A 15,762-nucleotide genomic window follows, 5' to 3' on the forward strand; every position below is an offset into this window, starting at 1 on the left:
ACCACCACCACCACCATTGCCGCCGCTGCCAATAAAACTTACCACCAATGCTTGAGGTGTATTATTTCTTCTCACGACAACCGATTGCTCCTTATTTCCATACTGATTATCATTGATTTTTGCATCTTGGCAATTTGTCCCCAAGTTGACAATGCCATTATCTTCATCGCTTGAGTCTTCACTATCATTAACAATATCGAAACTTCTTTTAGTTGCCAGAAAATGTTTATTTGTAGTTGTAGCTGTGTTGCTACATTCTGGTTCATTTCTTTTAGGGATTCCACAGTTAGTTCTTTCTTCTTCTAAACATGGCCGGTTTCCTGTATTTTTAGTATCACGTTTTTCAACTACAGCATTATTAGAATCAAGTCCAAGAACTCTTTCTGTGAACTTATTGTTGGCAAGCAATGAATTTCTCTTTTGAGTTTTGTTTGTGAATTCCTCACAACTACTTTCCTGTGATGATTGTCCAGGGGGCTTTTGGATGGAAGAACAGTTGTCTAAAATAGCTGCATTGTCATTTCCCTTCCACTGAAAATCTCGTGGTTCTCCTGATTAACAGACAGAAAAAATAAAAAAATAAAATTAAAAAATTAAAATTGAAGTGATTACAATGAAGTGGCCAACTTAAAACATAAATGTAAAACAGTCAAAAAGAAATGTAATCATTAATTCTTGGAATTTTCATATCATCTACAATCTGATCTAAATATTTATGTACAAGAATTAAATGATAAACAAGCAAATCTGTGAAACTAAAAGTAATAACTGGCAACTAAGTCAGTTAAACGAGTTTAAAATGAACTAACACAAAATCTGGCAACAAAAGAAATCAAGCTTTTTTTAGAGTCTACATAAAGATAACCACTAGCCATATAGGTAAGGCACTGAATAGACAACATGCACATAGATCAAGACTGGAAACGATGTTGCGTTTTCGGACAATGTTCTCCATAGCTTTCAATGTTTTCCTCCAAAGCTGATGAAAAACACAGACCCATGGACTCAAACATGCACAGCTACATTGACCCAATTAATTACATTACCCTAGGGCAGCAGCCCAACTGGCGTGAGGAATTTTGTTGGATGGAGAGGGTGAGGAGAGCAGTGAGGGTAAAAGGGGGTGAGTGGAAAAGGTAACAATGGAAAGAAATAGGTATGCAGAAACAGAAGACACACCCATGAGCAGTCAGGGGAAGTTGCATGTGATGCATGATTTAGTGGACGAGTGTTTGGGGGGTAGGGGTGTACACACTAGATCAACAGAGTGAAATAGGAGACACTAGGGTGATGGTGCAGGTGGATGTGGAACTGGGGGACGGAGATGAGGAGGGCTGTAGGACTAAAGGAGGAACTGTAATGACAACTGCCAGCTATATATTCTACGAAAAATGGCAAAGGGGTGAGGTGGGGGGGGGGGGGGGGGGATCCAGATGCCACAGGTTGTGCAATGACCAAGAAGTCAAGCCTGTTGCACTCAGCAGCATGTTCCACCACTGGATAGTCAATTTTGCTCTTTGTTGTAGTTTTAGATTGGTTATTATTAAATTGTCAAGTTTACATAAAAATTTGTTCCGAAGTCACAGCTGAGTTGGTATACAATATGACTGCTTTCATACATGATCCTGTCTCTGATAGGGTAGGATATGACTGTTGGGGTAGGATATTCTACAACAAAACTCCGTGAACCACTGTGAAGAGCAGTGTACCATATATATTTGAGTATTTTTCTGTTCCATTCCCACATGGAGCACAGGAAGAATGATTGTTGAAAAGCCTCTGAGTGTTCTGTAATGAATTTAATCTTGTCATCACAACCCGTATGGGAGCAATCTGTTGAAAGCAGTTCTTGAAATACTGTTAGAAGACTTTCTCAGGACTCTTAACGAGTCTGCCAGTTCAGTTCTTTCAAAATACATGACCCTCTTCCATGGATCAAACAAACCTGTGACCATTCACACAACAAACTGGTGACCATTCACACAAGCCTGCGACATTCCCACTGCCCTTCTCAATATCCCCTGCTAGTCCTAATTGGTAAGGGGCCCACACAAGTAATATTCTAAGATGGGTCACATGAGTGATTTGTAATCAATCTCCTTTATAAACTAATTGCATTTCCCTAATATTCTACTATAAAGCTGAAGTTTGCTACCTGCTTTATCTATGACTGATCTTAAATACTTAAAAAAAAATTCAAACAGGAGTGAAACAGTGTGATGGTCAAAATTTAGTACGTAAAACCTGTAAAATTGAGTGATAGCCAAGGTCATAATGTTTCAAGTTACCTTAATGAAAATGTAAATCTCGAGTGTCTGGGTTATGTGTATCCTTCAGCAGAAGCCAAGGATGTCTTGCAAAACACTAACAAAAAGGCTTCTGAAGCTGATGTCGTAATTATGACTGGAACAAATGACATAGCGAAAAACAACAGCACGAACTTAATAAAAGGTTTAAGAAGCACATTACAAGTATCACATCGAAAAAAGTGTTTGTTGTCGATGTTCCATTTAGATATGATCTTGCAAAACGATCCTGTGTAAACAGCAAGGTACTGGAAGTAAACAAACAGCTATATCACCTGTGTTCGAAATTCAAAAATACCTCAATCATTAAAGCTAGTGAGTTTGACAGGGAGTGCTATACATGACAAGGATTCCACCTCAACAACCAAGGAAGAAGATAAATCTCGAAACTGATTACCAAAACTGTGAGTAGAGAAATGGCCACCTTTACAGTAACACCATTGGACCGTGGAAACCTGTAAAGCTTGCTGGTCTGTCTGGCAAAATATTAACAGATATGTTCCAGCAGGATCAAAATAATCTTCAAACCTTTCACTCTGAGCCCAGAAAACTAGATGTATCTGAACATTGTCAAAATGGGGCCTGGCTACCAGCAGTAGACTTACAAACAACTCAAGATATCAGCTGTATAGAAGTGCCCTTAAGAAGACAATCTGAACCCTCTTCTTTACTGCCCAGGGTTAGGAAAAATAGTCTTCTGTTCTTACACATTAATATACAGTCTTTAAGAAAGAAGTTGGGAGAATTGAAGTACTGGTTAGAAACTTCCAATTGTGGTATACTTAGTGTAAATGAGCACTGGCTATATTCATCAGAAATTGGCCTCAATATTCCATTTGGTTACTCCTAAGCCAGTAGTTACTGCAGATCAACAATTGGACATGGGGGTGTTGCAATATATATTAAGAATGGACTAAATCTACAATACTTTACTATTGATGTCACAGACCTGTGTACAGACACCACCTTTGAGGCTAGAGTTGTACATATGCCTAAACATAATATTATTGTTGCACCTGTATATCGCACACCATCTTCTAGTGAATATGAATTTATAGTAAATTTAAAAAAACTGTTAGTCTTACTAACTAAGCATAAATATAAATGCCAATTTTTGGTGATATTAATATGGATATCAGGGTACAGAGTCATATCATATTGGAATTCTTGGATAGCCTAAGAGCTTTTGATTCCTATTGTCTAAATGATAAGCCTACAAGATATAATGCATGCTTAGACAATATAATAAGTAATATCCATGAAAATAATGTTGAAATTGGAGTAGTCAAGTTAGGCCTAGCTGACCATGATGGCCTATGGATTACAGTTCCAGTCAGCATTCCAGATGAACAACACAAAACTGTTAGACCTATGAATGAATGCAACATAAGAGAGTTTAGAAATAGATTAAGGTCAGTTAACTGGAATGACATCTTATACAGAGATATGTGTGTGAATAACACAAGCAAATTATGTATAGAGGAAATTTCAAGAATATTTGATGAGTGTTGTCCCAGATTAGTAAAAAGACAGAATAATAACCAAGCTCATAAACCACAGAGACTAAATAATTGGTTTACACAATACCTCAACAGCATCAGGATTATGCTTCTTATGTTTAAGGACAGATCTCATAACAGCAGCGAGTACAGAGAGATGTACATTAGAATAAGTAAAAATTATAGATCTGAAATAAGCTTGGCAAAATGTAGGGCGAATGATAACTATATTCTTAAATCCAGAAACAGCTGTAAAGCTGCCTGGGAAGTAATTAAAAGTGAAATAAATAGACCAACAACTCAACTAGCTATACCCATAGCCCCAGATATCTTAAACTCACACTTTGTTAACTTCAGTTTACAACAAGATTTGCCTGCCCCCAACGCCATACTTGATGCTAAAACTCTTTTAGGTTCAAATACGAATGTAGTTCATAAGTTCTGCTGGGCAACAGTAACTGAAAATGATGTTAGCAAAGCAAATAGCAAACTAAGTAGTTCCAGGGCAGAGGACTTCTATGGTCTGTCAAACTTTGTTATAAAGAAGATATCAAGTGATCTTCTGTCCCCTCTAACCACTCTCATTAGCCGCATATTACAGCAAGGGATTTTCCCCGACTGTTTGAAAATAGCAGTAACTATTCTCATATTTAGGAAAGGAGATAAATCAAATCCAAGTAACTATCATCCCATCTCATTAATCCCAATAATATCTAAACTATTCGAAGACTGTGTTCACCAACAAATGAATCACTATTTTGAGAGGAATAACTTGTTAAGTAACTCACAGTATGGATTCAGGTCTAAACTATCCACAGTTAAAGTGGTTGAAAATATTGTTAAGTGATATATATGATGGCTTTGAAAATAAATTAATCTCTTGTGCTACTCTCCTAGACCTGAGTAAAGCATTTGACGCTGTATCTCACAGTACTTTGATCATGAAATTAAGACACTACGGCATGGAAGAGGACACCCTGAAATTATGAGAATCCTACTTAAGCAACAGAGTACAATTTGTTGTAGTTCAATTCTTTTATCTTGGTGGTTCGCGCATGCCCGCCCAGACGCGGGAGATTGCTGCATTGCCAGTTGCACACGGCAAGCAAACTTACGTTTAGGGGGGAGCGCGCAGTTTATGAAGTAAAGCCACCACGGCCGCATTAACCCTTTCACTGCTACAGAGACATGCTCCCCGCATTCCGCACTGTGCGTGATTTTGTCATCACTGCACTGCTCACCTGTGTAGACACATGGTGTTCTGACTGCTTTGACACACTTATCATTCGATTTCACAAAAACTATTTGGCCCAAAAATTTGATTTTTACACATCATCTTGACTGGTACCTTCCCCCCATAAATGACTTAATTTTGTTTTGATGTTCAACGCAGTTATTGTCCAGCATTAAATGTAGTAAACCACTGCACGAAATTTTGAAGAGTTTGCAGAGGTAAAAGTCCATAGCGTATACTTTCCGTACGGTTGATTTCAGTTGCCACTAGAAATTTCAAAAAATTACATTCAAACGAATAAAATTCATGAAGTAAGACACTTCGATATTGTTTTTAAATAAAGAAAATATTAAGCATCGAATAAGGTTTGAACTCGGGACCTTTCGCATAGCAGCTAAATACATTAACCATTATGCTAATGCAGCTCGTCATTTAATGAACTTCCTGAAGGACTTTAAAGTAGGACACAAAATACTGACAAACACTGTTGGTATGACTGTGAATTACTCACGTTTCGTCGAAGTACAATAGGATATAAACAATTACCGCTGTTCTTTATTGCGAAAAAGTGGTTAGTGAGAATGATAGAAACACCTTTCCTTGCTATCGCCTGAATTAGGAGGCTTATTGCTTGTTTGGTTTAATTAATTAATAGAATATGAAGCAACTGGTATAAAGAATGCTTATTCCAAACTTTCTATAAAAGAAATTCTGCTATCAAGACATTGCTTTTGTTCAGTTACTTTATTTATGACTGAACGTTTAAAACTGAAGATACTCGTCCATGCTCTGTATTGCAGTCGAGCTCTGGTAACGTCGTTCTCTGTTCATTGGCTGACTGTGTTTTGTGACATCAGATGCGCAGAACGAACCTAAGCTCGGCCGCCATCATAAATGACGCGCACTTTAGTGTAAATGGGCAGCTGTCAAACCCACAAACAATAAAAAGAGGTGTGCCACAGGGTTCCATACTTGGGCCCTTCCTGTCTGTAGTATATGTTAATGATATGCCGCAGTATTTACCCTGTAAAACAGTCCTCTATACGGACGATACAACTTTTATCAATTCAGGACAGACTCTTTAGTCTGTGCGAGAAAAAAATAATATAATATTTGAAAAATCGGTTCATTGGTTTAGTGCAAACTCCCTATACATTAATGAAACAAAAACTGAGGAAATATTCTTTAATTTGAAGGTATCAAACAAAGAAAATAAGTCTGTTAAACTGTTAGGAATGATTATTGACCAGAAACTCAGCTGGGATAAACATATCACATACGTGTGTTCTAAACTTGCACATGCTATGTTCCTACTTTATAAGCTTAGGAATAATGTCCGCCAAAACTTACTGCTGCATTCATATTTTGCTTATAGCCACCCCCATCTTTCATATGGTATTCTGCTCAGGGGAAATTCTCTCAATTCAGTATCAATTTTCAGATGGCAAAAAAAAGCTCTTCAATGTATAGTGGGTTTATCTCCTAGGGATACATGCAGGGAACATTTCAAAAAACTTAACATCATGACAGTTCCTTGTTTGTACATCTCTTATTGCTTATTACACGTAAAAGAAAACATAGCTCAATATCCCCTTAGGTCATCTGTCCACACCCATAATACAAGACGAAACCACACAATTGATCTGCCATACTCTAGATTGTCCAAGATACATAATAGTTATAAATATGTAGGCCTCGAACTGTTTAATATGCTCCCTAAAATTGTACAAACAGTACCTAAAAAATAAATCTACTACAGATTGTGGTTAAAAGAGGAGCTAACTCAGCTGAAAACTGGGCAGAATCTGAAAGGTACTCCATCAAGCTGGAGCTTTGGTCCAATTTAACGATTTCAGCTGTTTCTCAATGTCACTGAAACTAATATCTATTTCACTCGTCTCTTCAGTGGTATAAAGATGTAACTATGACAATACTAATGTGTTTGCTTTTGTAAAGGAACATGCACAATTAAAAGATATGTAAATTGAAGGGGTATCATTGCTGTCAGCTGCAGCAGGACATTAAGCAGAATCAGCGGTAATGAGTGAAAAATTGCATTTCCCTACTGTTCTACAAAAAACCAAAGTTTGCTACCTGATTTATCTATGACCGATCTTATGTCATTTCCCCCTTTCATGTCCCTACCAAGTGTTACACTCAAGTATTTGTGTGAGTTTACCTATTCCAACTGTGATTCACTGATACTATGTTCATTGGATACTATGTTTTTCCATTTTGTGAAGTGCACAATTTTACATTTCTGAACATTTGAAGAAACCTGCCACTACTTTGGAATCTTATCATAGTCAGAATGAATATTTTTGCAGTTTCCTTCAAACTGTACTTTATTGTAGATAACTGTAACATCGAAGAAAGTCAGGGGTTACTATTAATATTGTATGCAAGGTCATAAGTATATAACATGAACAATAAGGGATCCAACACACTTCCCTGGGGTACACCCGAAGTTACTTCAGTTCTACATTTGTCAATGGCTCTCCAGACAAGAGAACATCCTGTGTCCTCCCTACCAAGAAATCTTCAATCCAGTCATAAATTTCCACTGATACACCAAACAAATTCTGGTCCGAGATGCCAGTGTTGGTGGTCATGTGTGCATGACGTATACTTGCTTGTGAGAGTGAATGGCGTGTGTTTCTCTTTCTTTTTCTGGCAAAGGCTGCTGCAGTTGAAAGCTTATGTGTAAGTGTCTTTTAATTGTGTCAGTCTGCAATTTTACGTGTCTCCTTTACAATAAGTAGCAATCTACTTTTCCTATATTGTTGATATTCCAACTGGGAGTTTCCATTGTTTGATTTTACTCAACATATAAATCTTTCTACTTGTTTTAGCTGCCCTTTGAACTTTGGTTGCTGCATCTCAGGGTCTCATTGACAGCAGTTTCGATGTGTGTTGCTGTAGATCCAATACATTTCCATCATGAGTGTGATTCAGAACCACCTGTTCTAGGTAGTTTTCAGGGAAGTTGTTATGAAACTTACTTACAAGAGAACTTAGATATTCTCTCAAGTTTTCATTACATCAGGAAGTCAGTCTGGTGGTCGATAGAAGAACCCTATTATAATTTCATGCCCACCGTTGATGATGAGTCTTGCCCACACAATCTCTCAAATACAGCTACAATATCTACCTCAATGGATTTGTGTTTCTTGTCTACCGTGAGAAGTACACCACCCTCACTTCGCATTTCCCTATCCTTTTGGTATACACTTAAATTATTCCTAAGGAGCTCAGTACAGTCAACTTTAGGTTTTAACCCGCTCTCTATGCCTAATGTTATGCCAGCTTCAGTGTTTTTAGGCCATTTCAAACTCTGGCATTTTGTTGTGAATGCTTTGACAGTTAACCATTAGGATTTTACCACTTTGTGGTCTGACAGGATTTCTAGGTCCCATTTTAAAAGAAGAGCATAAAATATTCTCTTTTATTAACAGCATAAACAGGACTGCTGCTCCCTATTTATTCTTAGTTTGGTACACCGTTAACATATCGTAGAACTTTTACGGTTGTATTACTGTGGCTCTAGACCGGCTTGAATCTCAGCACTGGTAGTCCTTATGCTATTCGATTGCATGTAGTTGGATGGATGTCATTCTGCGCTTAGTTTTGAATGTTAACTGTGATAATCTGGTTTTCATATTTTTTCCCCAGTTTCATGGTAAGTCTGTTTACGCTATAACTTTGTACAGGTACAAAATATTGAAGAATTTTTTTTCATATAAAATATTCTGTACTTGTAATTTACTTCAGATCTATAGCTTCATATTTTTGTATGAAAGCAAATGGCAAGAAAATTGGAAGATAAAGTGATAATGGAGTTACTCTAAAAGTTTTCCCAATCTGATATTGATACAGTAATTAAGGAAAGTAGTGATTCTGAAATAAAACACATTCTTGGATAATTTGAACTCACCAATTTACCAGCCAAACACAAAATGACACCACATCATATGTCATCATCAACAGACTATTTCCACTTATTCTTCAAAGGCTGAAGACATTCAGTCTGAGGGTGGCAGTGATAACAACAAATCTCTCCCAACTATTTTTAGAATAAAAGAAGAAAGGAGGGTTTTCACTTTCAAATTTTATTTTGAACTCAACATCTTGGAAGCTCATGGTCAGATTTTCTCGCTAATCATGGAAAATGTGAAAACTATGCTATTTCCAACATAGAATCAAGAAGTCATTTAAAGTGATCCCAATGTACTGTTTTTTTGTGTCAACAAGAGAGGAAACTTTTTTTGTCGCAAACAGTTCTCATGAAGTAATGTTTGTTGAAGATTGGGTCTTTATAGCTTGAAGAGACTCCGTAAGTCTCTTTTTGAAAAATAAATAAAATAAAAGACAAAAAATATATTTCTCTGGTTTCCTTTCTACTTAATTAATTGCCATAATGACAAAAAATTGAATGTTGTCAATGACAAAGAACAAAAATTCAAGCCATAAAGGGCTAATACTCTAACCTGCAGGGTGGCCATGTAGTTTCTCCCCCCCCCCCCCCCCCCCCTTTTTCTCTTTACAATGATAGTTACAAGTCTCACTATCTGGGTTGGATGGAGAGTCACCTAATCTAAAAAACCTTTACGTGTACTCCACACACAGTCAGCTACCTGGGTAGCTGCCTTTGATGTGTAGTGCACACTTTATCCATTTAGGACAGGGGCGGGCAAACGTTGCACATGGCTCATGAGCGCACAGCGCTGCACGTGTGCTGCTCGCGTGCAATCGTCGAATGGGGCAGTGGCAACAGCCGGCAGGTTGCGGCAGTGTAGTACCAGGGTAAGCTGCGGATGTTGATGCAAAGCTACCACTACGTAGTGAACGTTGTATTTGAAGTACCGGAAAATGCAGAGTGAATCAAGGAAACGGAGAAGTGGAGATTTGCTATCTTTTAAAAAGGAATGGGAGAATCAATTTTTCTTTGTACAAAAATGTGAAAATTCGAAATATGTGGCAGTATTCTCGCTGGTCAGCGGAAGTTTAGTATTGAATGCCATTATAATAAATTTCACAAGGACGAGTACAATTTATTGTCGGGTTCTGAGCGGATGGGGAAATTGACTGAACTTAAGAAGAGCAATCTGACGATACTAGATGAATCTGTTGTCACAAGAGATCTGAGACTTTCTTTCGCCATGTCTCTCATCTAACTGATTTCACATTTTATGGAGCATTGTTTTCAATTTTTCAGGACGACAACAATGACAGCCCAACGGTACGTGCAAGTTATAAGATTGCGCTTAATATAGCGAGAGCTTGAAAACTATTTGTTGAAGGTGAGTTTATAAAGGAGTGCATCAATGATGCTGCTGATTTACTTTGCCCACTGAATGCAAAGCAGTTTCGAGCTATCACTCTTTCTCAGCGGACTGTAAGTCGTCGTATAAGCGCCATGGCAGGTGACATTTACCGTCAATTAAAGAGTGCAGGGTAGGAGTTTATTGCATTTTCCATCGCACTTGATGAGTCCACAGATATTTCAGACACCGCGCAATTAGTGATTTATGTCTGAGGTGTGGACACTGCTCTGCAAATAACAGAGGATTTTTTAGATATGATATCTTTAAAAAGCACGACCACCGGTGCGGACATCCTAAAAGCCGTTGAAGAAGCTGTCGATTCAGCTGGCTTAAACTGGGAACGTTTGGTGTCAGTGTCAACAGACAGAGCACCTGCAATGAAAGGGGAACAAATGGGATTTGTTGGATTACTAAGAAAAAAGATACAGCATACAGAAGAATCATTGTACAGCATCCACTGTATTTTGCCCCAAGAAGTACTCTGTGCAAAAGCAGCAAAACTGGGGGACATTATGCAAGTGGTTATTCGGGCAATTAATTATTTGAGATGCCACGGGCTTATACATAGACAGTTTCACACATACTTAGCTGAAATTGGGGAAGAGTACGGTGACATACCTTACCACAGTGAAGTCCGCTGGCTTAGCCGCGGTAATGCACTCAAAAGATTTTTTGAGCTGAGAATACCAATAAATTAGTTTTTAAAGGACAAAGGAAGGTATGACCCCAAGCTAGAAGATCCAGAGTGGGTTGCCGCCCTTGCATTTTTAGTGGACATTACCGGACACATGAATGAATAGAACACAAGTTTACAAGGAGAAAATCAGCTAATTTGTGAAATGGCTGAAAAGGTGCAAGCTTTCACTAGCAAGCTTGAGCTGTAGGAAAGACAGTTCTCGTCAGGGAGCACAGTTCATTTCCCTTCTCTGTCTACTGTGCGAGAACAGAATTGCAAAGAATATGTTTCCGTACTTAGTGCAATAAAAGAGGAATTTCTCAAGCGATTTGGGGATATATCATATTTATCCCAAGCATTTGAATGGTTCTCGAGACTATTTGGTGTTTCTGTAGATGACATTCATCCAAATTTGCAAATGGAATTAATAGATCTACAGTGTAATTCTCATCTGAGAGACAAGTTCCTTTTGGCAAGACGTGTAATAGACTTTTATCACGACTTCACACAGCAAGAGTTTCCTCGTCTCCATCGTGAAGCCGCGACGATAATGTCAGTGTTTGGCTCGACATAACGTTTGTGAGAGATTTTTTTCTCTTATGAAAATTAATAAGTCTCGGTTAAGAGCAAACATCAGTGATGAAAATTTATGTAACTGTTTGTGTTTGTCTGTATGTAGAAATTTTGTTCCAGACATTAAATGTATTGTAAACTACACCTGTGATAATTAAATAAAACGTATTGTAGGTAAAAGGCACTCTTTCAAACCATGATTTCTTTCAAGCACTCCTACTAACCTTATTCCTTCACTCAATAAAGCAAGCTAGGAAACAAACCGCATTACAGAGGAAAGGGTGGAGAGACGGTATGGTGGGGAGGGGAGAGAAGCGGGTGGCTAGCTTGCCCCTGTGTGCACGCAGAACACCTGTTAACTGCACGCGTGCAAGTGCACCGCACACGTGCAGGATTCCTGCCCGCCCCTGATTTCGGAGGACCCTCCAACTCTCAACCTAATGGTGGAAGTCTAGGAAGTCACAGCCTAACTTGTCACAGAACCTTCAGAGTCTCTTGTTCAAGTCCTCCACTTGTATCAGAACCAGGGGCCACAGTCTGTTCTTGGGACAATGTTGCAGATTGTGAGCTTTGTTTAAATTCCATGAGCAAGGCTGGTACTTTCAAATCCTCTCTGGTACTTGCTGAAATGACCCAAAAATGACCTTGGAGCCCAAACGACAGGCACTGTTTGTTCCAACATAAGCCACAATCTGTAGTTAGTTGCACTCTGTTCCCTCAATGGCTGCTGGAATAGCCTCTTCAATATGCTGAATGAAGCCTCCAGGCACACACACTGAATGCACCTGGTGTTCCTTCCCATCCCTTCCATCCTTTTTCTGTCATTTCCCTAAGGGGCACCACTATTTGCTGTACATCTGAACTGCCAACGATTAATAGACTCCTGTCCCTATGATTCTGGGAGCGCATTAACACAGGACTAAGCAGGTTTCCAACAGGTGAAGCAAGTCTGACTAGCTCAGTTCCAGTGCAGTGGAAGACACCATCTCAAACTTGTTGGTTAGCTGGGTAGGTGTAACATCCCGAGTTTCCCCTGAACTCTGCCTTCCCGGTACAAGACACCTAGACCTACCACTGACAAGTCACTCACAGTCAAGCGGACCAGTAATGATGGATTCTTTGTTTTCTGCAAGAGACAGTATCCACAGGAGAGGGTAGCATTTGAGGTACACTTGGTATCTCTGGTACACAACTCTTGGTAGGCTTCCCAACAAAAGCATTCACAGCAACTTCTAATCAGTTGACAGTAGTCAAGGTGATTTCCAGCTGCTTACAAATAGCAACCAACCTATCCCTGCCCGAGAACAGCAAACACAGTGGCAATGCATTATGCCTGGTGCAGTATTTTACAGAATAGTGTGATGCTGCTGCAATAGGATGAGCTGCATGGGTGCACAGGATGGGTCTTGCATCTGGGACTTCTGCAGGAATAAGACAAAGGTGACAAGGAGCTGGGAGTAAGTGAGGCATAAGAAGAGACCAGGTTATTTTATAGGTTGGTTGGTTGACAAAATACTGCTTTGGGAGGATTAGGAAAGATTGCAGGAACAAAATTGCTCATGTCAGGGTAATATTAAACAGAGGCAAAAACCGAGCTAAAAATGTAGTTAAATTGTTTGGTCCAGAGTAACAATGGAAGCATTCCACAGCAGCTGGTTCACAGGAGTGGTTCAAGGATTAGGACCATATGTGAATATGCCACAGGAGATATACTAGTAGACTAGGTTTGCGATGGAGTGATTGTGAAGGCCCTGCCAGCATACCGTAGGGGCAGACTGCCTGTCACTCCAGATATGATACCAACTCCTCTTCTATGGGAGGGGATTGCTGCTAACGGAATAAAGTACTGTTGATGGTTTGGTCTTGATATAGACAGATGTTTTCATGGAGCCATTGGAGAGGTTGATGTTCAGTAAGGTGGCATACTGAGTTAAAGAGTACCACGTGAACAGAAGAGGAGAGAAAGTTTGGATGCTGTGGAAGAAAGGGGATATAGTGTCTTGGCCTGGATTCAGATCAGATCATAATGATATCATCAACAAAACACAAACCAGACAAGGGCATAGGGTCTTTGGTTGGTTAGAAAGGCTTCCTTTAATGACCTGTAAACAGACTGGTATGCTTTATACCAGTAACATTGAACTTTTCTGTGGTTTCCTTAAATTAAACTGACTGACCTCAGTAAGGGTCCTATCAAAGAGTGGTACTGGCTTCAGCAGCAGCTTCTCAACCACCAAAAGTGCTGCATGTCAAGGATGATCCAAGCATTTTATAAACAACGTAGTATTGAGTGTTGCCAAGCAGCAGATTTTGATTTCACGGGTATGCACTTTCAAGCAAGGGGCGTTTACACTTAAGTGAAAAAAGTAATGGGACAGCAATATGCATATATACAGATGGCAGTAGTATTGTATACAAAAGGTATAAAAGGGAAGTGCGTTGACGAAGCTGTCACTTGAACTCAGATGACTTATGTGAAAAGGTGTCCAATGGAATCAGAGATAAATTAACAGACTTTAAATGTGGAGTGGCGGAGCTAGGCACATGGAATGCTCTGTTTTGGAAATAATTACAGAATTCAATATTCCGAGATCCACAGTGTCAAGACTGTACTGAGAATACCAAATTTCAGGCATTACCTCTCACCAATGGCAATGCACCGGCCAACTGCCTTCACTTAACGACTGAGGGCAGCAGTGTTTGCGCAGAGTTCTCAGTGCCAACAGACAAGCAACATTGCAAGAAATAACGGAAGAAATCAATGTCGGACGTACAATAAACATAAGCGTTAGGATGGTGTACCACAATTTGGCATTATGGGCTCTTGCAGCAGATGACCAACATGAGTGCCTTTGCTAAAATCAAAATCACTCACAGTTTCTCTCCTGGGCTTGTGAAGACACTGGTTGGACCCAAGACGACTGGAAAACCGTGGCATAGTCAGACGAGGCCCAATTTCAGTTGGTACGAACTTATGGTAGGGTTCAAGTGTGGCGCAGACCCCATGAAGGCATGGACCCAAGTTGTCAACAAGACACTGTGCAAGCTGGTGGTGGCTCCGTAATGGTGTGTTCTGTGTTTACATGGAATGGACTGGGTCCTCTGGTCCAACTGAATCAATCATTGGCTGGAAATGGTTATGTTCAGCTGCTTGGAGAACATTTGTAGCCATTAATGGACTTCATGATCCCAAACAACAGTGAAATTTTTATGGATAACAATGCACAACATCAGCGGGCCACAATAATTTGTTATTGGCTTGAAGAAGATTCTGTACAATTGGAGTAAATGATCTGGCCATACAGATCACCCAAAATGAATCCCACTGAACATTTATGACACATAATCAAGAGGTCAGTTCATACACAAAACACTGCACTGGCAAAATTTTCGCGATTATGGATGGCAATAGCGGCAGCATGCTTCAATATTTCTGCAAGGGACTTCCAATGACTTACTGAGTCCATGCCACATTGAGCTATAGTGATGATTATTGTTATTATTAGTATTATTAGTATTATTATTATTATTTATTATTATTATTATTATTATTGGTTTGTGCGGCGCTCAACTGCACAGAAATCAGCACCCGTAAAAAGTCCCAATTTTTAAACAGTCCAATTTTTTTCCATAGTCCAGTCGAGCCACTGTCATGGATGATGATGATGATATAATGAAATGATCAGGACAACACAAACGCCCTGTCCCCGGGCAGAGAAAATCCCCAACCCAGCCAGGAATCGGACCCGGGGACCCCTTGATCCAGAGGCACCAACGCTAGCCATTAGACCGTGAGCTGTGGACCCACATTGAGCTACTGCATTACACCAGGTAAAAGGAGGTCTGACACAATATTAGAAGATCTCCCAAGTCTTTTGTCACCTAGTGTATTTTGGTTATTTTTCTGTTTCATTTCACCTTAATCTTCCATCCTACAACTCTTTATTAACACAATCCCTTCAACAAGAAGTTTCATAAACAAGGCATGTAGTAACATGTACACAACCAGTTTCTCTTTGCTAGTTATAAAGTTCTTTACTAGTCATATTTCTTGCTCACTCATTGCCTGACTTTGTTCCTTATTCAATCAGTCTCGTGATTTTCAAGAAACTCCCTTGGAACACCAAAATTTAGAGGCTCTAATAATTTT

General features: G+C 39.3%; 1 protein-coding gene across 5 annotated transcripts in view; it reads right to left on the reverse strand.

Annotated features, from left to right (window-relative positions):
- Positions 1-15,762, reverse strand: part of LOC124787781 — a 340,611-nt gene that overhangs the window by 222,084 nt on the left and 102,765 nt on the right. For all 5 annotated transcript variants that reach the window (XR_007016010.1, XM_047254678.1, XM_047254679.1 and 2 more), the window contains one exon: positions 43-551. Coding sequence is in view for 4 of the 5 variants with exons in the window: in XM_047254678.1 (XP_047110634.1) it covers positions 43-551 (509 nt within the window). In the remaining variant the exon portion in view is untranslated. The remainder of the gene's footprint in view (positions 1-42; positions 552-15,762) is intronic.

The sequence above is a fragment of the Schistocerca piceifrons genome, chromosome 3, assembly GCF_021461385.2.
Source record: "Schistocerca piceifrons isolate TAMUIC-IGC-003096 chromosome 3, iqSchPice1.1, whole genome shotgun sequence".
NCBI lineage: Eukaryota > Metazoa > Arthropoda > Insecta > Orthoptera > Acrididae > Schistocerca > Schistocerca piceifrons.